Source organism: Centropristis striata, chromosome 16, assembly GCF_030273125.1.
Source record: "Centropristis striata isolate RG_2023a ecotype Rhode Island chromosome 16, C.striata_1.0, whole genome shotgun sequence".
Classification (NCBI taxonomy): Eukaryota; Metazoa; Chordata; class Actinopteri; order Perciformes; family Serranidae; genus Centropristis; species Centropristis striata.
Window position 1 is genome coordinate 32563971 of NC_081532.1, and position 27470 is coordinate 32591440.

Sequence of the window (27470 nt, forward strand, 5' to 3'; positions counted from 1 at the left end):
TGGAAAAGTGTTTTTTATAAATTTAAATTTAAAAATTAATTAAGATTTATGTCATTCTAACTCTGTTATTCTGCACAAAGGACATTTTGTCTGTTTGGTGCATCACTAGTTGACTTCTAGAAAATTAAGAGAAATTAAAAGAGGACTTTGGGAGTGTTGCTGCATGAGGCCCGTGGCTTTCTTCACTCATCTGTTAAAGGAATATCTTTTTGGAAGCTGTTATATAAACGTTCGTTACAGCTTTTTTCAGATGTGACAGCAGCTGATGCCTCTCTGCTGGAGAGTTTCAAAGTAATGTCATCAAGAAAGTGTTTCCTGTGCTCTCTCACTTGCAGTTTCAGTGAGGGATTAAAAAAATGTATATTTTTTACATTTTAATGCTTAATATGTGATCCTGTCAATTTTTAGGAAACTAATTCTACATATTTGCAGAATACAGCTGCTCTCAATTTTTTCTCTCCGAAGAGAAGAGTATAAATAAGAAAAAATTGTGGATACGATGACGCATAAGAGGACATTTGTTCATATATCACTTCCATGCTTGAGGCCTGTATTCCATCTTTAAAAAGAGCTTACATTATACAGTTTTCGGTTGTTAATATTGTTACACTTAATCAAAATCGGATCACAAAATATCAGTTTTTATTAGCTTTGATGAGCACTTGTGTGTTTAATGTTACAGCAGTTAATTACAGTTTGAGGGAAATAAAAAGAGGCAGAAGGAATGTTGCATGTGCAGGAGGCTGAAAGTGAGAGATGGATGATGAAAGATGGTTATCAAAGATTCTGCCTGGTAACAGAGAGAGGGTGGGACTCGCTGTCTTCCTGTGCTGCAGCTGACAGTTTTAACAGGAAGTTACTCTGCCGATTTGTTTCCAGGTGTAGAAGAATTGTGTTTGTAATTTTTTTTTTTTTTTTTAGGACGTGGGTGTGCCTTGTTTTTTTTTTTTATGAGTGAACTTTGTCACTTCTGCCGCGTTGGATTACTCCGTGTTGGTGTGAAAAGATTTAGTTTGACCAAATTTAGAAGATGTCAGTGAGTAAAAAAAAAAAAAAGCTGCAGAGGAGAGCCGTTCACCCAGCGAGAATAATTAGCATTAGCACGGCTTTCAGTGGAGAGTTTTTCAGTGTGACGTGATGATCAGAACGCTGCCTGAGAGGCTTTTCCACCCCAACGGCAAGAAGACTCTGTCGGACAGCATGAGTCATTTCAATTTGTCCGGGTTTGAAAACATTAAACTCATAGAGCATTTGCTCAAAAGATCTTAAAAGCAGAACTTTACTGCACAAAGTCCTGTTGATTATGATAAGTTATAACTGTTGGATAATTTGTAGAATTAAACCAAGACATCATACATTTATACAAGTCAAGACCAGAGTGCAACATATAAAATAAAATTAGCAAATTACGATAAACTCTCGATTTATGTTTTTTCACAGTTTCTTGAAACAAAATTAGATTGAGAACAGACAGAGTGAAAAAGATTCCTTTGTTCCTCAAACAAAAATCTACTAAATATATATTTCCCTCATAGTTTATCAAATTAAAGTCTGATCCATGAAAGCAGAAAAAACTTGCAGCCACACCGACCCTTTAATTGATCAGCTGTGCAATGAATGCAAAACCATGTGCATAACATCTGAGTAAACACAAGTTGACTGTTTCTTGCAGTCAGAACAGTGAGATCTGAATCTACACTTCTCACAATCCCTATAACATCATAACTCTACTTTTTATGCGATCTGTCTCCTACAAATCTTTGCAAATTAACTATTAAGGCATGCACTTTTCATGCATTAGTCAATTTTGATGTTTTGGGCTATCCAAAATGTGCATTTAGGTGGATTTCTACATTATTTGATCCTGTAGAAGTCTCCTAAATTCACTAAAAGTTCTCATTCTGTTGCACCGTACATCACTGTGAGCGTAGTCTAAACCTTTATTAGAAAGCGCCCACTCTCCTGCACAATGTGTTTTACATGTTCTTTGTTGTTGTTTGTGTGAATTAGATTCAATATTTTGCCTTCAAATCATCATTTACATTAAGAATGTATAAAAACCTTTAAAGGCCGTTTCCTCAGAATTAGTTTATTTTTAAAATCTCCACTTCACCTCCACTTACAGACACTAAACTGACCAGTTTTTTTCCTAAATGTATTCTGTAGGTTTTTACAATCATTCCTACCCTGATTTACACAACATTTTTTTCGTAAAAACATTATTTTTTGGGTTTTCATACTATTTTCTGATATGATAAAAGGAGATATCCCAATGTCCTTTTTTAAAAAAAAAACATTGAATCTAATATATCAACAAAAAGAAATAATGACTTTGAAATTTGTTTTATCCAATGTTCAGATTTATATCCTGGAGCTATATGAGCGCATAATTAATGAGTTCAGCCCTAATTTGCATATCTAAAACATCCAATTTCAGACAACTTGCAATGCAAAAAAATATTGTCTTAATGTAAATAAAAACCTGGGGAAAATTCACGGTGATATCTATAAGTTGCTGCTCACCTGTTCTGTGTACTGCGGTAGCCAAGCAACGATATTTCATTGCCAGATTCACTGTTGTGTTTTTGTCAATGACAATAAAGAAAGTCTAAGTCTAAAAAAAAATCCCTATATGAAAACACTTTTTACTGAGACACAAGTCTCTATTAGAAGTGTCCTCCAACAGATGGAAGCTTTTTAGAAGATTAAGAGGCTGCATTGAGTTGAGATAAAAGAAAAGGGGTAAAAGCCTTCGTATGATACACACACACACACACACACACACACACACACACACACACACAGATGAATGTTTAAAGCAGAGCTGCAGCAGGAAACTCCACTCTGCTCCCCCTGACATGCTGCTACAAACGTGAGCTGGAGGACGGAGGAGGCAAAGCGTCACAGTCGTGTGTGTTTTATATATAAACTCTCTCACAAACTCTCCAATCAGCATCTCTCTGCTTCTGATTGGTCGAGGCAGAGAGCTGTAGAGCACATGGAGGCGGGGGGTGATTACCTGAACTGTGATTCACTCACCTGACTCATTCACACTCCTGGTTAACGGAGAAGCATCTGCAAAACGCCAGTGTGACAGTTTTACATCATCTGCAGAATGCTGCGGCAGTTTTCCTGCTGTTTTATAGATGCATAAGAAACTTAAAACTGTGAATCTCTGCAAAAAAAGTCACATTGTGCTGCTGAATGCACCTTTTTGTTTTTGTTTGTTTTTTACATAGATTTGTATTGATCTTTTTAGGATTAAGAAGAACACTTGTCAACAAAGTGCCCTTACATTCTAAGCAATTAAGAAAAAATGGGATAAAATAATACTAACATTTTAAATAGAATCAAATAATAAAGTAATTAAAATGTAGTAATTAAAATAACTAAAAGCCAGCTGTAAAATACATATTTAAAATAAATACAGAACCTGTACCCATATGTTGGTTAAATATTACATTTTATTACATGTTATCTAATCCTCAGAAATTCTTGAGGGCAAATAATGAAAACATAAAATGAAGTAAACGAGAAAAGAAACAAACAAAAGCAGAATATGCATTTATCTTCAGTTTGTAATAAATGTTTTATTTCCAATAATGACATGAGTTTAAATTCTACTTAAAATGAGACCCATTTTTGGCTAAAACTAAAAAGTTTTATTCCAAAACTGTTCATCCAGATTCTTGTATAAACATCAACTTCAGGTAGATATTTTTGGAGATTATTTTTCACACCAGTATTTCTTAAACTTTCCTCAACTTTAAGTTTGTGTCCCAGAGGAGAAATGGGTCTACTTATTGTTTGAAAATCATCTCTCAGGATGTTTGAAGCCCTTTAAGCTTTCAGTGTTTTACTGTGTGTCAGTTCTGCTTCATTAAACTGCTGTTTGTCACCCGTTTTTAAATGAATCTTTGTTTGTGTTTTTGTTTTTTCCAGATGTGATGGTTGGGATGGGCTACAACCTGGAGGAGATCCAGGACTCTCTGGCCAAGATGAAGTATGACGAGATCACAGCCACCTACCTGCTGCTGGGCAGGAAGGCCTCCGAGGTACACACTTTTATTTTTATAATATTTTTAGATTTATATTACCCTATTTCATATTATGAGCCAGATTTAAAAGATAGGTCTTTAATTTCCTTTTAATTCCGAAAAAAATTACTCGGACAAGGTTGTAAAATCGTCAATCTGTTTTTTAATGATGAGACAAAACATCATTGTTTTAAACATACTTAATAAAATAACTAAAAGCAATTAAATAACCAATTAAGCCAAATTCTACCCATACCCATATGTTAACTATAAATATATATATATATATATATATATATATATATATATATATATTGAAATATTGCTGGATAATATTTAGAATGTGTAAAATAGGCCTGCCGAATTCTTATGCAGGTGTCAAGTAACCTAACCTGGAACATGTTTCAAACACTTGGCTGGAGCGCAAATAAAATTTCAGTCAGAAGATTTTTTTTTTACTTCAATCCATGTAAATATGTGTTTAGAAGAATTCAAGTTGCAATTAAAACATAGCAGGGTGTATCAAAATGTGTCGGTGGTTTGATTTAGAGGCACCGACTACAGTGGTCCGACTGAAATGCATTCATTTTTTGGTCTTGAAAATTCATTGAAAGGTTATGGAGAAGTCATTGAAAAGTTATGGAAAATCATTGCTAAAAAAGTGTACGAACCCTGTATATCAGGGGTGTCAAACTCTGGCCCGCGGGCCAAATTTGGCCCGCAGTGTAATTTTATTTGGCCCATGAGGCAATACCAAATGATTATATTATTATTGTTAATTAATGACATTGATGTGTTTTTTATTTGAAATTTGATTTTGCATGTCTGCACTATTTAGTTATATATTGTATGTTTATAAGCGTTGCTGGTTCCATATTTAATGTTAAAGCAAAACATGTTTGGTATATATTAAAAGGTTTATTTGTTCAATGTTGGCCTGCGATTTTATTCAAGTTTTAAATTTTGGCCCATTGTGTATTTGAGTTTGACACCCCTGCTGTATGTAATATAATATAATCTCAACTGACAGACACTTACCAGTTTTACTCCTAACTATATTTTTAAAGTTTTTTTTTACCCTGATTTATACAGCATTTTCTTCATAAAAACATGCCAAATGTTTTAGTTTTTTAAATGTTTTGACAGTATTCTGACTCTAATCTGTCTAATCCTCAGCTGGAGCCCAGCGAGTCGGCCTCCAGCAGCAACCTGTCTCTGGCCAAGCCGAGGCCCAACAGTGAGCTCAACGGCCAGTCGCCCTCACACCTCAAAGTCCAGAGGAGCGTCTCCTCCTCCAACCACAAACAGAGGCGTTACAGCGAACAAGGTGAGGAGACGCCACAGAAAATACAACATCACACCTTAAAACTGAACGTGGAAACCTTTTATTTTGGAGTTCTGTTTTTTCCTCAATCCGTCTCGTACCTTTCCCTCCTAATAAAGGTCGTTTTGTGTCAGTGGCTGATAAAAGCAGTTAAATCAAACACGGTCACATGGCGGAGGCACTCTAACCTTTAGCTTATTTGCACAGCTCGGAGCCGTCCGCTGTGATGTAATGCTTTGTCAATAACTAGAGTTTGTCCTGCTTCCTCCTCTGAGATCTGCAGCTGAAATATCTGCACTGAGCTCCGGCCCTAACGCAGCAATAATTCACAGAGCTTTCAAAGAACACAGTGTTTCAGCTGTGTTTTTGGCACAGAATTCATACATGTTCAATTCAGGCTTACAGCAGTAATTAACAGTAAAATTTACAGCAATCATATTGTGGACATTTGCAGATATATGGTATTAAAAGGGAGACTTTTTATACTCACAAACCTGATTCCATAAGAGTAGAGGCACTTTGTGTATCGTAAATCAGGATAGTTTACAAAGGTTTACAAAAAACAAGATTTTATCAGTTTGAACATTTTGTATTTGTATTATATTCAATTGAATGTTGGTCAATTAAACTTCTGTTTTTATATTTTATTGTTTTTGCAGAATCCAAACTTTTTTTGAAATCTGGATTTTACTTCCAATAAAAATGTTCAATAAAACTGTACTTTTATAACAGAAGTTAAAAAAATACTAAAAATTATATGATAATAATAATAATGATAGTTAAATAAAGTATACAGTTATCGTAGGGCTGCACCAGTGTTTATTATTCTCTTTTTAAAATTATTATTATTATCAATTAAGCTGCTGATTATTTTCTCAGCGATGGTTATGGATTTCTCGTTTTTTTTAAGATGTCAAAAAATAGTGAAGAATGCTCTTCATAGACGGACTAAACGCACAAAAATATTCAGTTTTCTTTCTTAGAAGTTTATGGAAGTTAGCAAATATTTACATTTGAGAAGCTGGAATTAATTTGTGACTTTTTGCTTGATCTATTATCCAGATTGTTTTTGAATATTTTCCTGTTGAACTGCTCCGGTTGATTCATTTAAATTCGTCAGATTTTGGGGAGGAAATGTGTCTTGAAACTCATTATTTTGTATTCAAACATAAACATGATGCATTCTCTAATTTGTCTCCATCAGTTTGAATCTGTCAGAATTGTTCCTTTCCTGAATGTAGGTCGCCTCCTTTTAGATAAAAACACTTGTAATAAAAAAAGAGTCTTCTTGCCAGAGGTACAAACAGCATCTTTGAGTCATCGTCACACATCTGGCTCCCTGTTTCTCTCTGCAGTCGGTCAGAACGTCCCCCCGGGGATGTCTCATCCAAAGAGGAGTCAGACCACCACGGCGGAGAACAGCGCCAAGGAGGAAGGTGGAGTCCAGCTGCGTAAACCCAGCACCCCGGGGAGCCGCGGCGCTCCGCCCGCCAGCCCTCTGCTGGGCAACGCCAACAACCCCAACAAGGCCGACATCCCCGACCGCAGGAAAGGCGCCACCACCGGCCCGAGCGTGAGTCGATTCATTCAGTCATCCCTCGGAGCCTCGAGCACAATCATGGATAGAAGTAGACATGTTTTCATTTCAGTATAACACACACAGAAATAATGCTTTAAAGCAGGGGTGTCCAACCTGTGGCTCCTGAGCCTCATGTGGCTCTTTAGGCCACCTGCAGGGGCTCCCCGTGGCTGAGACAAAAAAAATGATATACATATTTTTACATTAAAATGTTCATTTATCAGTGGTGTAGACCAAAAGCTATTTGTATTCCTCAATTGTAAAATTGTATAGCCTTTTTACAGCATATTAAAAAAGACATTTAAGTCAACTAAAATGTGCTTCATAGCCTTAACTTTTAAGTTTTGCCAATTTTGAGTTTAGTTTTGAATTCCCCGAGATAGACTAGTTTTCAAAATCATATTAATAAATGCTCAATATGACTATTAATAATGTTGGTAGGCTAATTTAGACTTATTAGGCTGTTTAATTTTCATTTTAGGCTCAATATAAGGTTTGCGGCTCTATTCCGCGATTTTCTCTTTTTTTTGGGCCAACAGTGGCTCTTTAGTTAGTAAAGGTTGCCCACCCCTGCTTTAAAGCATAAATAAATTATTTTCTTAGAGAACAAAGGTTTTACCAATATGCTAAAAAAAAGGACTCCACAAGCTACATATTGATTTTTTTTTACATTTTTACCTTCCCTGTCCTCTCCTCTCTGCTCTGTGTAAAGCCTGCACATATATATATAGATATATAGATAGATAGATAGATAGATAGATACAAATTATTTTAAAAAATGCAATGCCTGAAACGGACTAAAGCAGACTGTATTAATATGGCATGTGTTTTTCTCTGCAGAATAACACTGCGTCGGCAGGGATGACCCGGAGGAACACGTACGTCTGCAGCGACAGAAACAACACGGACCGCCTCTCCGTCATCCCCAACGGGAAGGAGAACAGGTGAGAGAGGATGTTTGTTTCTGTCTTTGACCTGCTTCCATTACAAAAAAAAATCTGTCTGCACAGAAAGTGCAGTGGGCACAGAAAAGCTTTCGTTCAGTTTTTTAATGAGATTATTGAGCCTGGACTTTTTTGTGGAACCTGTTATTTTAATTTCCTTTGCCAGTATTGTGGTTTTAACTGCTGTTTTAGAGCTTTTTCTACCCAGCAAGAATGCAGAACTCCTCATTATGAACACGAATGTGGTCATATTCAAGGCTAGTAAATACGGATATATAAAAATATCAACATCAGCCCTCCAAACTCCCTCTGGTTGAACTCTAACAGCCTTTGAGGTGCTTTTATTGTTGAAAGAAAGAAAATCCAGACAGCATCCCAAGAAGAGATTTCCTTTTTGTTTCATCTTTTTTATTTACTTTCTTTCTTTTCCATCTATCTTTCTTGTATTTCCCTTTTTCTCATCTTTTTTTTCATTTCTGCCTGTGTGTTTGTGGTTTTCGGTGGGGTTTTTTTGTTTTTTCACTGTGGCATGAGCAGCATGACTGAGATGGCTTGTGCCACTAGCCCCTCCTCCTCCGGCTTTGCGGCCGCTGCGTTCGGTGCCTCGTCCAGTTCGGTGCGGCTGAGGTATCAAACCGTCGGCCCTTTGTACGTTTGCCAGGCGGGCTGGGCCACGCTGCCCCACTCCTACTACGCTCTGGACTACTGCTCGCCCAAGTAAGACGGCAGGGCCTCCAAACCCCCCTGTCTGTCTCCTGTCATGTCCCCTGTTTGGCCCCCCTCGCTAACCTGCACATCCAGCCGGCTTCTCACTCTGTAACCCCTCAACTAAACCATGGACACCTTTTCCTGCAAAGAACAGAACGGAAAGAAGCTTGTTTTTGGTCGTCAGTGTCTGAAATTCATGCTGATCAGCCGCAAAAAAAAAAAATCTGCCTCCAAACAGTGAAAGAAAGAGCTCCACTTTTCTTCCCTACATGCTTCTGCAGCTCTTCGATGTGTGCATGGCTCATTTTTTTCTCCCTACAAACTAAACTAACCTGCTAAACTAGTTATTGTTATTAAGGGTGGGCCGTATCACATCGTTCACAATAATCCCTGTCTATATTTTTTAGATGCATATCACAGTAACGGCAACATTGCTACTTCTTGACATCAAATCACTGCATTCAAAACTTACTGAGGTGAAAGTACAAAAGTATCGGTATCAAAATTTACTTAAAATATCAAAACTCAGTCAGAGTACTCGTCATGCAGAATGACCCCACTAAGATTGTTTAACTCAACAACACTCCCACTAACTGACTGCTAATGCAAGTCAACCATCAAGTAGCCTTTTTAAATACTAAATCAGGTTTTCTTCTACTTCTGTTACTTTATTTACAGCCCAACAGTTGTTTCTGTTGATGGTTATTATTGGACAATTATTGGCATAATAGTAAATATTGGTAAATGACACTAAATAATGCAGAAATCAATGTGGCTATGTAGCTATTTATTTATTTTTATTATCCTTTATTTGTAAAGTCAGTTACTGACTGACACGGAACACGCAATATTAGATATTAAGTAATGTATTATATTTTCATTTAAACATTATTTATTACAGTTATTAATTTAAGAAAGCAGCCTTCTAAGTTCCTTTCACAGTCATATTCTGTGCAAAATGGGCGCACAATCCACATGAAAAAGGTTTTATCCTCCAAAAAATATTTAATCATATATAATTAATAATATATAATATAATTTTTGTTTTCTTAAACATTTCATATCAGTCATGCTCTTATTTTCTTAAAGTTGCAGAGTAAACCAGAATAAAATGCTAAAATAAAAACAGCAGACTTTATGAAATGCATCACAGTAACTTTCACTGCGGCGGCTGAACTTCAGCGATTTTTTTTTCCCACCAAAACAACGAATATCTTTCCCTGCAGGTGGAAGCTGGTGGGTGTTGATTTCAGACACTGATCAAAGTGGAGGCACACGTAGAGAAAAATATGAATCCTCACACTGAAATCAAGCTGCGGCGCTGTGACCAACGAGCTCCTGAACTCTGTGTGTGATGATATTTTTCCTCGTCGGCGTCACGTCCTCTGACGTCGTGTCTCCGCTGCAGCAATAACAAAACTCTGCTCCTGATCTCTCTCCTCTCCATCCTCTGCTGTCAGCTCTGACCCTGATATCTTCTCCGTCTGGATCCCCTCACCTGTCCGTGTCCGACACGAGGAGCCGAGCTCCCCCGCTGTCCCCCTCAGACCATCGTCTGTTTTTTTTGTTTTTAGTCTCTAACTGATCAGGGACAAACTTCACTCTTCTCATTGTGCACGTCAGGAGCTTGATGCTCGGGGTGCGAAATTAATCTGTTTTTTTTAAAGTAAAATAGTAACAGTAAAATGATCTTAAGCTGGTGAATCTTCTACACTGACTCCTACATTTTATTTGAAGATGCTTTAGCCTGTTTTTCCAGCAGCTCAGAAAACTTTGTGTGAAGGTGAAAACCTCAAATCTGCCTCAACTCATCCGCAGCAATATAATATAATATAATAATAATATAAGTATAATTATATAGTATAATTATAATAATATAAGGAGCAATTGTGGACGTTCTTTATGACGTTTTCATCAATCATGACTCAAAGGGAGAATTTTTTAAATTGTCTTTTGTGCAGAACAACAGTTATAATACCCTAAATAATAACAACAATGAAAAGAACATGAGCTGATTTTTTTTCTCTATATAAAATATTTTTCCAAGTGCCCACCACTGTTACCAATATTAGAAAAGAGAAAGAAATGGAAGCTCAACATACAGTACATATTAAACTTATTACAATTTTACAACCTCTCCTGTCCTGTCCTCTCCTCTCTGCTCTGTGTAAACAGCCTGCAATTTGCAATTTTGCAAATTTGCTAATTTGTAACGTGTAACTGTCAGTTGCAGCTGAATTTATGGTTTTTTACTGAGATCACATGAATGCAAAAGTTTTATTTTTGGCATTTTTTTATGAGATGTAAAATAAAATAATTTAAAAAAATTAACTCAGGTTTGTATTGCAGTTTCAGCACTTAAACTGTCATATTTACTATTTCACCCTAAATAATAAACCAGCAAGAAACATAATAATAATACTACTACTACTACTAATAATAATACAAAAAATAAAATGAAAAATAAATATATATATTATATATAAAAATGATAAAATATATACTTTAGAGAAAAAAATAGAACTTCACTATTTTAAGCTTAGATTTGGACAGAACACCCTAACCCTCATATACTGATTATAATAACTGGTGTAAGTTTGGCTTTTTCTTTTTTTTTTTTAAAGAAGAAAACAAACCTTTCTAACTCGCCAGAAGGTTTTTGTGGGGTTCAGTGGGTAAAAACAAAGTATGTAGTTATGTATGCGTGTAAAAACATCAAAATAATGAGTAAGCCACTGACAGAAGTTAGAATAAATAACCTTAAACTACTTAAAGGTCAGACTGAGTTTTCATTCCCATATTCCTCCTCCTTTGTGGTATTAATTCAGATATCAGAGTAACAATAGTTACAAGAAACGGCACAATAAAACTTGCATCTTTAACATCCTGCTGTGGTATTTTTAAACTCATTTAATCCTAATCTGAATGTCAAATTTAACTCTGCATAGGAGGCTTTAAATTCCTGGTTTTTGAGAGCTTCTGGAAAAACAAAAGTGGCTGTTAAAAGTGTGAATCCACCAGCTGCCGGAATGGATTTATCTGCATTTTTTTTATTTAATTTCCTACCCTGTTGACATCTAACCTGCAAGATTCATTCACTTAAAACTCATGGCAACATTAGAAATTCACGTAGGAATAACAAACTGTCGGGCATCTTTAAGGATAAGAAGGGAAATGTGATGAAACTGTTCATGATAAAAGTTTTTCCACTGCAGCTGTACAAAACTCAATAGAATATGCTAAATTATCCACTTTCTGGACTTTAACCCATTGAAGCCTGGAAAGCGGATATGTCGTTTTGTAGTATTTGTATAAGCTCTCAAATACTTTTTGAATTTCATTTCTATCTGCTACAGAGGCAGAAAAATCTATTATATAGTCAAAGTGTTGACACTTCTGTTGAATTTCCAGAAAAACTTCAGGTTTTAGGGGCTTATTTTAAAATCACCCAGAGGTTTTACAGGCGTTTCAGGCGTCAATGGGTTAAAGAATAAAAAATCTCATCTGCAGTGTAAAAACTCTATTTTGCAGTTCAGACCTTGATCTGACCTGGCTCCGCTCTTCTTCCTCCCCCCCTCAGCAGTGTCGCGGCGTCGCCCGGCGGCCAGAGGAACCCGGTGGCGTCCATCAACAGCATCGCCAACGCCACCACCCCCGACCGCCTCCGCTTCCCGAGAGGCACCGCCAGCCGCAGCACCTTCCACGGCGGCCAGCTGAGAGACCGCCGCACGGCCACGTACAACGGGCCGCCGGCGTCGCCCACCCTCTCCCACGACGCCACCCCGCTCTCGCAGACCCGCAGCCGTGGAACCAGCAACCTCTTCTCCAAACTCACCTCCAAACTCACCCGCAGGTAGGCGAGGGGACGCCTCACGCCCCGTAACGCACCCAAGGGTTGGGGTTTAGCTCTTCTTTCTGTTCACTGCATTTAAAATATGAAATATAGTATGAAAGGTAATTTTTTCGTGCACTCTTTCACAACTTGTGAGTTATTTAAAGTGTGAAATAGAAAGTGGAGAGACTCCAGCCCTCTGCTCTGTACAGTTTAATCTCCTGTGACTGTCTGTTCGAATTAGAAGCCAATCAACACAGTGCCTTGTAGAGTTAGGATGATTAATTACACTTCACTGTCCTGTACGATGTGATTTATTCTCAAGTCTAAATTGTTTGTCTGTCGCTGCCTGGACGCTGCCACGGAGAACTGAAACCAAACGGAACGAGACGCAATTTATTCTCTTTTTAACAGGGTTTCTGATTCTGGTTTTGGCCGGTGATTCATTAAAATGTTTGCTGATCATTTTCTTACATTATAGTCATCAAGAAATATTTTCCAGCAGTGTATAAACTTAAAAAAATAGTTTATAAACTACTAAAATCAGTAAAAAATGTTTAGTTGGTTTTCTTTGGTCTGAATCTGGAGACGTATTTTAGCTACAATTAAACTGGTGGTTGTAAAAATAATTACTAAGGCAAGACGGTTGTTTATTTCATGGTCAATTTTTAAGATATTTTACTATCTTGCTTCCATAACATGTCTTCTTTGAGACTAGTGGAAAGAAAAAAGAAAAAAAATGCATATTTAGATGTTTATTTTATTCCACTTTGCCATAAATAATTGCCATTTGTAATAAAAAAAAATTAAGAAAGAAATTAAGAAGAAGAATAAGAATTAAAAAATGAATAAGCCATACTGCATTATAAAAATAATAATGATAATATTAAAATAAATAAGTGATTCTGCGTAATAAATAAACATAAAAAAGAATATAAAAATAAATAAGCCATTCTGCATAATGAAAATAAATATAATATAATAATATAAAAGGAGAAAGAAATGCATATTGAATTATAATAATATAAAAATAAATTGACCATTCTGCATAATAAGACGTAAATATAAAATAATAATAATAAATAATAATAATATTAAAAAATAAATTAGCCATTCTGTATAATAAGAAATACATATTAGATAGAACCAGAACCTTTTATATAATTTTGTAACTTTTACTTTATAAATATTATACTACAAGATACTTTTATTGTTTTAAGTAAAAATGTGTCAGTATTTCTACTTTAACTTAAGAAGAATATCTCAGTGCTGTAAGACACTGTGGTGGCCTTTTTTGCTGGCATTATCAATCCAAAATGATAATTCAGTTAATGAAGAAAACAATCAGCAAACCGTAAAAAATCCAGATGAAATGCAGCCGTGATCAATAAAACATTTGTAGCTGTTAACGGCTCTGAGGGCGGCGGCCAGGCCAGCGACATTACTCTGCAATGACTGACCTAAAATGAGGAATTGAAATCATTTGATAATGAATGAAAAAAAGGAGAAAAGAAATCTTCCCCTTCACTGTTGATGATCTCAATCACCCCGTTTTTGTTCACTCATTGAGCCTCCTCCCCCCTCCTCCCTCCTCTCACTCCTCCTTCACCATTTTCACTGTTTCTTTGTCTGATTCTGTTGTAGAAACATGTCATTCAGGTTTACCAAAAGGTAGGACTCTTGTACTGCCTTTTTTTCGCTCTGTGCCGAAAAAAACAAACAAAACAAAACAAAAAAATAACGAAAACAAACTCACTGAAAAAAAAAAAAAAAACTTCCTCTGAAACTCTACAGACGCGTGGGGCTGCTGGCACTGAACTAACACACCGCTTAGCAGGAAAAAACTCTCCGAGTACGTTTACATGCACACAGTTTATCATCAGATTAATGGGATTACATTATAGTTTACACACAAGATTGTCTATAACTAGTTTTATTATTTAAGGAATGTTTTGAAGCCAAGAGTTGGATCAGAAGATTGTTAAACATTAAATATAAAGCTGGAGTCAGTTAGCTTAGCTTAGCATAAAGACTAGAAACGGGGGGAAACTGCTAGCCTGGCTCAGTCTGAAGGCAACAAAATCAGCCGTTTAAAGCTCACCGACCAACATGTTGGTTTACATAAACTGATTTTTTTTCTGTATAGAGTAGTCAACTTGCTCAGTTATTGTTAATTTTTTGTTTATCATGAGGAACATTTTTGGCTTTTTAATCCCTTTGCTTACTTAACATACAGCATTTATTGTATTATATTTCTCTTATTTTTTATAAGTTTTATATCTTTTGTTGTATAAATATGATGCTTTTATAGTTTTTATAATTACTTAAACTCTAATGTTTTTAGAAACCTACCTAAAAATGTAGTTTTATTATTTTGTAATATTTTAAATAATTATTGACTTATCCCAAGCTGTAAAAAAATGAACAAAAATGGACCTAGCAAAAAATTACATTAAAAAAAACTGGGCTTAATGTAAACAATAGCTGATATGATAGTTATGATCATGACTCATTAATAAAAAGATTTTGAAAATGTAAAATAATGAAATAAAGTATTTTTATAGTGGTTTTAAGAAACGGACACTGCACAAAACATAAAAATGCATCAAAAACCATTATTTTGCCAATCATTGACTTTCCCTGTAGCATTATGCGAAAAATAATTTATGTGTAACAGTAATTTATTTGTGTTCAACAGGGGCATTGTGTAAATAAACGGACACATAAAGGGTTAAAATTCTGAAAAATTATGATTCAATAGTTATGATCAGGACTGAAGTTAGTTTTAAAGATTTAACATTAAAAAAATATATAAATAATATTAAAATAAAGTATTTTTTGCAGTTTTAGGAAAGTAACAAGGTTTATTTCCTTTTTAATCTGCCACTGCAGCAAAATAAATGTTTTTGATGCATTTTTATTTTATTTTGATCATTGACATGATAATTAATATTTGGAAGTTATAATCAGGACTTAAGTTGGTTTAAAAAGATTGAAAGTGGAAAATAATATTAATAAAAAACATTTTATGGTGTTTTTAGATGCTGCTTCAAGTTGCTTTAAAGTCCTTAAGGGACAAAAAAGCTGTTTTAGTGATTTTAGTGATTCAACTTTATGATCATTTTGGAGGCTGCAGGTGTTTCTATTATTTTGTCCATTTATATCACTGAGGATGGGCTGAATAAAAAAATCATGCAATACAGCTGATAAACCACACAAACTCAACCATTATCTAGCTTTAGAGCTGCTGATTGGTTGATTTTGACTGAGCCAGGCTAATAGTTTCCCTCCGTTTCAAGTCTTTATGCGATGCTAAGCTAACTGACTTCATATTAACTTTTCATCCAACTCCGAGCAAGAAAACAACCTCTCCAAAATGTCTAAATTATTCCTTTTAAAGAGGGATGTAATGAACTAAGATTAAGTCACGGATTTATTTATAAACGTCATTATAAATCAGACTTAAAAGATGATTTTTCCAGCTGGAGTTCTGCATTAATCCGGTTTCTAACTGGTGCCTCTGTGTGTGTAAACGTACCCGGTGTGGCCGTGGTTGGTCTGAGTGGATAAAGGCTGATTGGCTGATTGGACCAGACTCCTTGAACCAATCAGTCGATTTAACCAACAGCAACAACGACAGAGCCGCAGCTTGGCCACTAATCGATCGCTGCTGCATGCATGGGGCCGCTTCTTTACAGCTGCCATTGATTTGTGGTTTGTTTTCTCACCACATTGATTGTTGTGATCGACTGAACTCTCTTCTCTCTGCTGTTCAAACTGCACATTTTAGACTTTTTTTACAGCCTTAAACATTATTCTGCTGCATTTATTTACCACAGAAAAACAGTTTTTTATTTATTTTTTAATTCCCTCTGGCTCGGATGTGATTTCTCGTGGCTGTCAGATGAGATTTTTTGAGAGAGGAGGAATCGTCTCGGCCATAAAGAGCTTTCAAAATAAGCAGATTTATGTATTTTTCCTTTTGTAAATGCAGCCTTTGTGTAGATCGTTGTTTGTGTAGGACTTTGGTTGATCTATCCAGGTTTGGCATTGCATATAAGTTAAACAGAAGTGTCTTTTTAAAGGAAAGCCGTTGATTGATTTGTCCCTTCTGCAACTTTCTGTTTGTTTCTGGAGGCGTTTGGTGTTCCTGAACTGGATTTCTGAGCTTCCTTAAGACTTTTTAAGTAGCATTTCTCCCTTCGGGTTGCTGTTGTGGTTGTTAGACGTGGTTTTCTGAACTGCAGTCGGTCCTTTAAGAGCTTTAGATCACTCGTATTCATCGATCTTATGTGAAATACTTTGTGCTAAATATCACATTTTTCTCGTGTTTTCATGCAGTGTATAAACTTTAAAAAATAGTATATAAGATGGAAAAATCACGCATTTGGTTGGTTTTCTTTGGACAAACATGTAACATATTATTAACATATATAACATATTTAAGCTCCTATCACGACTAAACTGGAGCTTGTAAAATTATGCATATTTAGATGTTAATTTTTTTTTGTCAATTTGTGACTGTAAATTTCTCCAAAATTCACCAGAATTAATCAGATAGTATTTCAACATTCAATTTGTAAAAAATACTAAAAAATAGTTGTCTTAATGCAAACAATTCAGTTGTGGTGATATCTATTAGTTAAACAAAAATATATAGATATTTAATTTGATATTTTTTTTTGTAAAACAGTCAGTCCTTTTAGAGTTTTACTAGAATTCATCGATCTTTTGTGAAATACTTTGTGCTGAATATCACATTTCCCTGTGTGTGTATACAGAAATTTACAAGTGACAAAGAAACATGTCACAATCGGCTCTTCAGGACAGTAACAAATATTGTACTTAATTTGGACTAATGACTGAGAATGAGGTTAAAAAAATTGATGTCAGCTCATTTAAACTGTATAATCGTCTCCACCTCTTAATATTTATGAATAACACAAACTGTTGTGATTTAAAAACTGTCTAACAATAAAAGATAGAAGATGTATACATCTTTTAAATATTTTTACGAATCAAGTGGGAATCCTTTAGGATTCCAACTAATTATTAATTATATTAATGACGATTATTTTACTTAATTAACATAGTTTCGTCTATAATCAAACTATTTTCTGACAGAAGAAATTTAAATTTCTGATAGTGGAAAAGTTGTTTTTGTCATATTTTACTCACTTTGGCCTCTTTTTCTTTCACTGCAAAATCTTATTCTTGCATAAGCAGCACAATCATTGATAAAAGTAGAGCAAAATTAAGAAACTCCAGAACAGAAATATATTCTATTTCAAACATTTATCACATAAATCCTTTAGGTTTCACCAATTTGCATTTCATAAAACTTGTAATAGAATAATAATAATAATAATAATAATAATAATAATAATAATAATAATATAGTTGTCTTAGTGTAATTCATTTGTTCAGGGTGATATCGATTAAACATTTTTTGATCATTTTTTAAAATCTTTTTATTATATATTATATTATATATATTTATATATTTATATTTATATATTTATATATATATATTTATATTTATATATATATATATAATTTTTATATATATATATATATATATATATATATATATATATATATATATATATATATATATATATATAAATAATAATAACAATAAAAATAATAATAAATTAGCCTTTCTGCATTATACTATTTTTAAAAAATAATTATATATACCAAATGAGCCATTCTGCATAATAAAAAATATTGTAAAGAAAACATAAAACCATTGAGGTGTTTTTTCATTCCACTTTGTCGATTTGTGTCTGTAGAATTCTCCTAAATGAACCAAAAGTAATCACATAATGACTCATTAGCATATTTCAACATGAAGTTTCATAAAACTGGTAACACAAAAAAATTACAAACCATTAACAAACCCAATAAATAGTTTAAATGGAGCTGTTGAGGAGCTCTGACAGCAGAACAAACCCCCGTCTGGCCTGTCAGGAGGTTTTTGGCCCCTGCAGGCTGCCGTCTCCAGGCTCAGCAGCGCCCTCTGGTGGCTGGTGGCTGGACTTCCTCTTCCTCTGGATTCATCTTCATCACTCTCCCCATCTCACTCTTTTCACCTCACCTTGTTTTTTTTGTGTTTGTCCTCATTTTCTATGGAGACAAATGTACTAAAATATTCTCAAACGACTCAAAATAAAACCAAATTCATCAGTAATAAATTTAATGAGTGTATGGATACATTTATGAGCTTCATATGTTTATTTTAGTCTTTAATCAGTTGGTCATAAAAAATAATTTACTCATTATCTCTCAGTTGTTTAATTAAGTTTTCTATGAACCCTGGTTCAGTCACTTTATTTTGATTTGATTTTTTTTTTTTTAATGGTAAAAGAAGAGAATAAAACAGCAAATTTTCACTTTGGAGGGGCTAAAACCAGAGTATGATTAATTTTTTTGCTTAAAAAAATATATATGTATATTTTTCTCTACAATACAAAGTATAGTTTATATATATTTGTTTATTTATTTATTGGTTTTTGGATGAAATAAGACTTTTTCCACTTGATGGACATTTATCACCATTATCTGATTTATTTATTTTTTAACCCTTAAAGAGTTCGTCTTAATTGTCATTGAGACATTTTTCAACTCTCGCCATCAGGAATGAGACAGAAAGTTTTCTTTGGTTGACTGCAGCTCGACTTCCAAGGTGCATGGAAGAAGAAAAATAAAAAAACAATTTATGGAGATTAACAGATGAATCAATTACTAAAATAGTTGTTAGTTGCAGCCCAGAGCTGTGACTGAACCAGGGTCCATAGAAAAAATAAGGAATTTAAAGATAAAATGAGCAACTGAAAGAGTAAAGTAACCAACTTATTGGAGGTTAAATAGAAAGATAAAAGCTCATACATTAATTTTTATTAACTAACAATATTTATCTATCTTTGACTCGCTTGAGAACCTTTCAGTACACGTTGTCACGTTCCACCCTCCGAGCATTTTAACACTTTGAACTTTGGGACTTTTAACGGACGAGTTTGTCATTTTCCTCCTCGTCAGGACGTTTTTAGGTTCAGTCACCTCTTCCTCCTCCTCCTCCTCCTCCTCTCCTCCACAGTTTGTGTGTGTTTGTCTTCCTAACCTTCCTGTGTCCTTTAACCTTTTGACCTCTTGCTGCTCTTCCTCTCCTCTCAGGGTCAGTATTGACCCGGCCAAACGGCAGACGGCCAAAACAGGGCCTGCCATCCCTTCTACCCAGGGAGGAAAGAGCCTTAGTAAGTCTTCTGCCCTCCAGTCTCTTATCAGCCTGTCCTTCCTTCCTTCCTTCCTTCCTTCCTTGCTTCCTTCCTTCCTTCCTTCTCATCCTCCACCTCCATGTTTTTCCTTTCGGCCTCACGTCCATACATTTTTAATATTCTTTCCCTCTCTCTCTTTTTTTTTTTCTTTCTTTGTCACGTGTCCATTGAGGAAAATTTTTTCAGATTCCCATTTTTTCTTTCAGATTCAGGAGCGGAAGATATAGAGAGTTGTAGGAAGATGAAGATCTAGAGTAAGGGGCTGTTTCAATCCCTCAATCTCTTCTTCTTCTTCTGAGATAAAGTCTTGCGTTATGTGGGAGGTTCTCCTCCTCCTCCACCTCCTCCTCCTCCTCACCCTCTCCCTCCCTCTCACCCCTTCGGTCTTGTGACGTTTCACAGCCTCTCTGAGCGACTCGGGACCTGCTGTCAGTCCTGTCTGTCCACTTGTCCTCTTGTTGTCGAGTCTCTGAGCTGTCGGGGAGTTTGGAGTCACTTCCTCCTCCACCCTCGTCCTGTTTTCTTTCTTTTTTTTTCTGTCCTTCAGGCTGCAGTGCATGCTGGGAGCCTGATAACCATAAAAACCCGCCCTGTGAAAAGGAGAAGGGAGCTTTCTGCTTATTTTTTTTTGCTTCTTAATGCAACCTTTTTGTCGAGACATTTCCCTCGTGTTTGCAGTGATTCAGAGACAGTTTTCTCCCAGTAAAACGTCAGAAACACAGCTGGTGTTTTAAGGACCATGAATATTTTCTGGTCAGGATTAAGTACGTTCAGGGAAAAAAATAATCAGATAGAAACACAATTTTTTTATGTAATCGATCAAATTAAATGCATAAAGGTTGATGCATAAATCATAAGGAGCGAGGGCTTTCTGCTTATTTCTGCTCTTTAAAACAACCTTTTTGTTAGATATTTTCCTCGTGTCTGCAGTGATTCAGAGACAGTTTTCTCCCAGTAAAACGTCAGAAACACAGCTGGTGTTTTAAGGACCATGAATATTTTCTGGTCAGGATTAAGTGCATTTTTCCAAAGTTCAGGGAAAAAATAATCAGATAGAAACACATTTTTTTTATGTAATCGATCAAATTAAATGCATAAAGGTTGATGCATAAATCTCATAAGGAGCGAGGGCTTTCTGCTTATTTCTGCTCTTTAATACAACCTTTTTGTTAGATATTTCCTCGTGTTTGCAGTGATTCAGAGACAGTTTGCTCCCAGTAAAACGTCAGAAACACAGCTGGTGTTGCTGTTTTTAGGACAATGAATATTTTCTGACATTATGGATAAAATCCTCTCACAGTTTAGTCTTTTATTTGGATAAACAGCACAATAAAGAACATTTTCAGCTTCTGGGAAAAACAACAGCACAGAAATGCTATTTTTTTTCAAATTTTTATCTAAATTGATCAAATGAAATACACAAAGTTTCTCAGGTTGTTGCATAAATCTTGTCAGACCTCAATCCTCTCACAGTTTGTCATTTGTTTAGATATATATCACGATAACCTTTTGGGATATTACTCATTATTAAAACACTATTGCTGTTTTCAAGGGGAAAAAATATTTTTCCTGGATAAAAAAAACAACAAAAACAGCAAAAATTCATAATTTCACAGTTAGGTGCAGCTGTAGTTGTTTATCTTGTAGATTTTCAGATGATTTATATGTAAATGTAGCAGCGAAAAGAGGTTGGACATCATGAATTAGGTTTTTTTGTAGTTGCATCAGTGAAAAGTGTCTCTTATTTCGATCAGCGTGGTGGTTGATGTCGTATGTGAAGTGAATAAAACCAGTTAGATGCAGATTTAAACCTGCATGAAGACAGATGAGGGAAATGTTGCCAGTTCTATCAAATGGATTCAAATCAGCCTCTAGTTTCTAATATTTACAACAAACATTAACAAGATATGTGTTGAACTGTATACATGCACAAAAACATCATGCAACATCTTTTTATTAAGCTTATATGAAGCTGGATCCATTTCAACTTTATTTATTCATGAGTTAAACATCATTTCTGGGCCTAAATCTGACTGAAAAGAGCCTGAAAGGTTCAAACTTGATCGTGCCGAGTCTCAGTCTTCCTTTAAGGAAATAAAGAATGGACTTTTGCTGAGTCGGGGAACATTTGGTTTTTATTTTTAGAGCTGAGAGTTTCTCCCTGTTTGCGAGGAGCGTTTCCCTTCTGCATCAACCCAGAAAACATACAAACTGTGTTCGTGTGTCCTAGTTTTGTTTGTGGACGAAGCTTTTCCTTCATATTTTATAAACTTTAAATAACTTTCAGGTGAAGATCTCGTGTTTAAAAAGGACCTGGGAATAAAGACAGAGTCAGAAACTAAAATACAGGAAACCACGACCCAAGATTACCTTTTAAAATGAAATTGGACAACCAACAGTCCGAAAATAATAATAATAATAATCACAAAAATATTTTAGAAGGAGCTGAAGTCTGATAATGAAATATTATTATTAATAACAAGCTAATTTGATAAGATTACATTTCTAAATTAATACTGGTACATTTTTTTAAGTTATAAAAGTACATTTTTATTTGTTTTGAATGTTTTAGTTTTTTTAAGTCAATTTATAACTGAAACAATGAAAAGCCATTTGAGTCTAAATCACATTTAAAAAAGAATTAATTGAATTAATAAATAAATAATCCTATTAAATAAATCCTGATCTAAAAAAATAGGCAATAAATTAATATGTAAATATGAGTCAGCATAATTCAATGAATAAATATTGCTTTATTTAAAAAACAACAACTTTTATTTCATTTTATTTGAAATCATATATTTTGTAGGCATATTTGTTTATTTAAAATAAATTAATACATTTCTGGAGCTTTTCTCAAAATTGCATGAATAAACAAATATGCCTATGAAATAAATTATGATATAAGTATATGAGGCAATTAATGTATATATTTACTTGTATTTATTTTAGTCAACATAGTTTAATAAGAAATATTCTTTATTTTCACAAAACTTTTATTTTGTAATTCAATCTAAAATAACTTCTTTTTTTTTTTTAAGAAAGAAAGCTTTTAACTGCATCTCATGGTCAATAGTGGAGGAGCTATTTATAATTATTTTTAAGCACAGAGGAAGTCCATGAGTTGCAGCTGAAAGTTCAGAAAATGTCCAGTAAGATTAAATAGATTTTCGATCATGAAAATAAATTGTGTTCAACTGTTTAATGAAATTAAATTTTCTTCCTTCTTTCCAAGGTCAACAATGAACTTTTATCCTCTTGAATATACATATTTTTTAAAATTAAATAACTTTAATTTGAACTATAGAACTTATTACTGAAGTAAAACCACCAAAAAAGCACCATATATATATATATATTTTTTTTTTGTTTTGTTTTGTTTTTTTTTGTTTCTGTTTTCTAAATGAATGTGTGGAGAATCCCTCACCTGCCTCCCTCAGAGTCTCACCTGTCGGCTGCAGCTCATGTTGTTATTCTGCTGTTTTCGGTCGAAGCACCAGTCAATGAGACACTTCTGTGTTTAAAAGTTTTTCTTTCTGTCTGCTTTAAAGTGTTTGTTTCAGTTTGAGATCACCGTCTGAACATTTATCTTTTTTGTTTCATCACTGGAAGTTAAAAAGAAATCTTGCATCTGTGTGTGTGTGTGTGTGTGTGTGTTTTTCGATGGTGGCTCTCGTTGTCGTGTCACATCGGTGTCACTCTTCTGATTTACACGTCACATATTCTCTCTTTTTTCTACATTTTTTTTTATTGATATTAAAGTTTTTTCTTGACGTGCACAATCCACATCTTTTTTTCTTCTTTTTTTCTTCCTCCTCTTCCTCGTCCCTGTCCGATCTTCTCATGCGCCTCAGAGTCTCAACCGAGTTTGAGAGAAACGGGAGACTTGAGGGCTCAAGGTGAGGTTACCTGTCCCCGTAACGTTCAGTTTGTCCTCGTCTGCAGACTCCAGCTGCTCCGCTCCGCTCTGCTTTGTTTGGAAACCCGTGTGTTGCATTTTGAGCTTGTTTTCTTGTTGTGTTTGCATGGCTCCGTTAGCATGGCATATTCCTTTTTTTTTTGTCAACCTGAAAATGCTCCTAATACCCCCCGAAAAAATGATGAATGTTACAGCATGGATGTTTCTAGCCCCAGTTTACATTCAGTCACAGAGCTACGTTTTCTAGAAAATATACAGATATTCACAAGCGCTAAAACCTCAGACGATCTGGATGATAAAAAATATTCATCTGCTCAATAAAACTAAAACTCTACTTCCTAAGAACAAGATTTTTTTTACTTTTTTTCCTCCAGTTTTCTAATTATTTTTTTCTATATTTTTCCTCTTTTTTCTCCCTTTTCTCAAATTTTCCTCCAATTTTCTTTATTTTTCCTCCACTTATCTTTTTTTCTTATTATTCTCAGTCTTTCTTCCTTTTTTCTTATTTTTTTTTCTTGTTAGTCCTCCTTTTTTATTTTTCTAAAACTTCTCTCCTTTTTTCTCTTAATATTTTCTATACTCATCCTAATTTTTCTCTTTTTCTGTTTTTTGTTTTTACCATTTTTATTTGCATATTCTAATGACCTTATTATACTTAAGGCATATTAAATGTATGCGAGCAACATATGACAGTCTTTTATTTGATTTGTATAATTGCAAAAAATATCTATATAAATTATCAGCATAGACAGATTTTTACAAATAATGAATCATTATTTTGGTTCATGTTGTATAAACTGAGCAAAGACGCATGACATTTGTCAGTAATCACAAGTTTCTCATGAAGTTTGGAACATTTTTTCATCATCCAGATGGTTAAAATAGTCTTTTTAGGGATTTGAAATACCTTCTGAAATAACCTCTAAAAATATAAGTCTGTATATTTGTGGATATCTGAGGGATGCTGAGCTTTGTGACTTGAATGTAAAGATTTTACAGTATGTGAGAGGCTAAAACGTGTTAATGTGTCCTGGTGGAAACAAACACCAGCCACAAAAGCTTCACGATGTTTAAAGGAATAGTTTTAGAATTTTGCTTTTAATGCTGAGAGATAAACGAGAAGATGGCCAAGGAATCATCCAGGGAAACCAAAACGTGTCATTTTAAAAATGTAGAGATTTTTTTTAATCTTCAATCCTTAGCTACCATCGTTTTGTTTTGTATTTTTTATTACATTTCATTTTTATTTCATGTTGTAATTCAGTTACAATTAGTTTACTAACTGGGTTTCAGTTTCAAAGCTTTTTTTTGTTAAATTTATTTTTTATTTTTTTATTAGTTTCAGGTTTTTTTTAATCATATGGAATGTATAGTGTTGAAAAGCACGAAAACTAAAGAGATTTCCGTAGAAAATGTATTTTATTAGTTTTGTTTTAATAGTATATAATAATAATTCACTCAAGTGTCAATATTCTCGTCTAACTCTCTGCAAGAAAGCAAATAAAAGCCTAAAAATTCAAACTACTCCTTTAAACTTGACAAGCTGCTTTGACTGATATCACACCGTGTATTAAATTTAACACGAAATAAAAACTTCTGTCACAAAACAGTCAAAGCTACGGAAGCCCTGAAGGAAAGTGAGACAAAAAAAATCTAGTGATCCATCTTTTAAATTTGAGGTAAATGCTTTACTCTCCTGTATTTATGACTTAACATAAAAAGATTTGCCAGGATAATTTTCCTTTCCATCAGAGGAAAAGAAGGTATGTTTTTGTGATAGCGTGTTTGCAATTATGCACCAGGATCATTTATCCTTATTTATCCTATTATTCCTTTTAAAAATATCCCTGAAACAAATACATTTGGTGAATTGTATGTATGTATTTATTTACTTACTTACTTACTTACTTACTTATTTATATTTGTCAGGATATTTTGTCAGGATTTGTTTGTTGTTGTAATTCTCTTTTTAGCCACAAGAGGCTGAAGTGCACCAGGATCCCAAGTTGTCAATAGGATTAAAATAACATATTTTTCTAATTTGTGCAGTAAATTATCTAATTTTCCCCTACATCTATGTGAATTCTGCACATCATAATGTTGACATAATTGCAAACAAGCTATCACAAAAACACAAAAAATATATCCTGACCAAGAGAAAAAAAAATACCACCTTTCTTCACTAATGGAAAATGTATTAAGTTTAATTCCTCTCCTATTAATTATATAAATGTACATATATATAAAAAAAATTCTCATCAATATTAATTACATTAATTTGTTTATTTACTTTTAAATTGTATCTTTTTTTGTTAATTTTTTTAGTTTTACCTTATCTAATTATTATCCTGAATTGTATACTGTATAGAATTTCATTTATTTTCTGAAGAAATTACTATAAAAAATGGAAATCACAAAAAAATTCAACAAAACACTTTTTCCACAACTTTTTTCACTGATGGAAAATGTATTAAGTTCGATTTCTCTATTAATTATATATATATGTACATAAATATTTATTTATATTTATAATCTTTTTTTAAATATTTATTTACCTAATTACTTTTCTGACTGAAAATGTGACAATAAAAATGTAAATCACAAAAACAAACCAAACCTTTTTTTCCAACAGTATATAAACAGTCATAAACAGGAGAGAAAAAATGATTTAGGCCTGGTTTAGAAAATTAATCAGCAGAATTTTTTGTGCTCACTTGCCTCTCGGACGTTCCGTAAAAGCAGCATGTGTTTAAAAACAATAACATGGTGACTCAAATCTGCAACACTAAACCTTTTTCTGCGTTTGTTCTGTTTCTCCCGACAGTCGCCATGTACCTGGGGATCAAAAAGGGGAAAATAAAGACAGTAAACCCCGCTCCCTCAGATTCACTTGGAGTATGAGGACCACCAGCTCCATGGAGCCTTGTGATATCATGCGGGAGATTCGCAAGGTGCTCGATGCCAACAACTGCGACTACGAACAGCAAGAGAGTTTCCTGCTTCTTTGCGTCCACGGGGACGGGCGAGCTGAGAACCTGGTCCAGTGGGAGATGGAGGTTTGCAAGCTGCCCCGTCTCTCCCTCAACGGCGTCAGGTTCAAACGGATATCTGGATCATCCATCGCTTTCAAAAACATTGCTTCCAAAGTTGCCAACGAGTTAAAGCTATGAACAAAAGGGTTTAAAAGTATACATATATATATCTAGAAGTATTTAAGCTGTACAATCATCCAAGTAGCAGTTTCCAAATGTCTCCTTTTTTTAAACAAAATACAGAGTATGTATTGAATATTATAATGTATAGATTAAGGCTTTTGGCAATAATCACTGAATTACCTACTAATATCTCAGTCTATTCTGGCCACACGGGGTCGACATTAACGAGTTGAATATGATTTGTCATGCTGTGAATGTGGACAAAAAAAGAAACATTTCTAGTCTTATTTATTTCATCTTTTTTTTTTCTCTCTATCCTGGAAAAAGATAAAAAATTACGTAGCGTTTTTTTGTTTTCAGTGTAAATAATGTATCTTTACTTTCAAGACGGCTTCACTGCAATACTCGTTTTGTTTTTTTTGTTTTTTTTTTCTTTTGTATTTCGTTAAAAAGTAGAGATGATGGGGAGTCCGTGTAAATGCTCACATGGTTTAAGGGTCACTCATGTCTCAATTAAAGTGTCTGTCAACTTGAACGTCTCTCGCTCATTATTTGTGTCTGGACGAGAGGAAAAATATAAAAATGATTCTTTGATTTTGCTGCCTCTGTGTGGAGCTTCATTACAGTAATATAAATTATTTTTTCAGTGTACAAGAAAATTATTTAAACCATGTGGTTTTGTATTTAAAAAAATG

The 27470-nt window shown here is 34.3% G+C and overlaps 1 protein-coding gene across 17 annotated transcripts in view; it reads left to right on the forward strand.

The window, feature by feature from the left end:
* The window catches only part of mark3a (MAP/microtubule affinity-regulating kinase 3a), a 70329-nt gene extending 42960 nt beyond the window's left edge, over positions 1-27369 (forward strand). For 3 of the 17 annotated variants that reach the window (XM_059353859.1, XM_059353858.1, XM_059353861.1), the window contains 8 exons: positions 3943-4055; positions 5214-5364; positions 6717-6934; positions 7781-7884; positions 12173-12445; positions 14069-14095; positions 23556-23600; positions 26445-27369. In XM_059353859.1, the coding sequence (XP_059209842.1) occupies positions 3943-4055; positions 5214-5364; positions 6717-6934; positions 7781-7884; positions 12173-12445; positions 14069-14095; positions 23556-23600; positions 26445-26790 (1277 nt within the window). In that variant the 3' untranslated portion in view covers positions 26791-27369. Of the gene's footprint in view, positions 1-3942; positions 4056-5213; positions 5365-6716; positions 6935-7780; positions 7885-12172; positions 13195-14068; positions 14096-19600; positions 21669-23555; positions 23601-26444 lie in introns of those variants that run through there. The other 14 variants (XM_059353860.1, XM_059353862.1, XM_059353872.1 and 11 more) reach the window with 9 other exon arrangements.
* Positions 27370-27470: the final 101 nt, after the last annotated feature.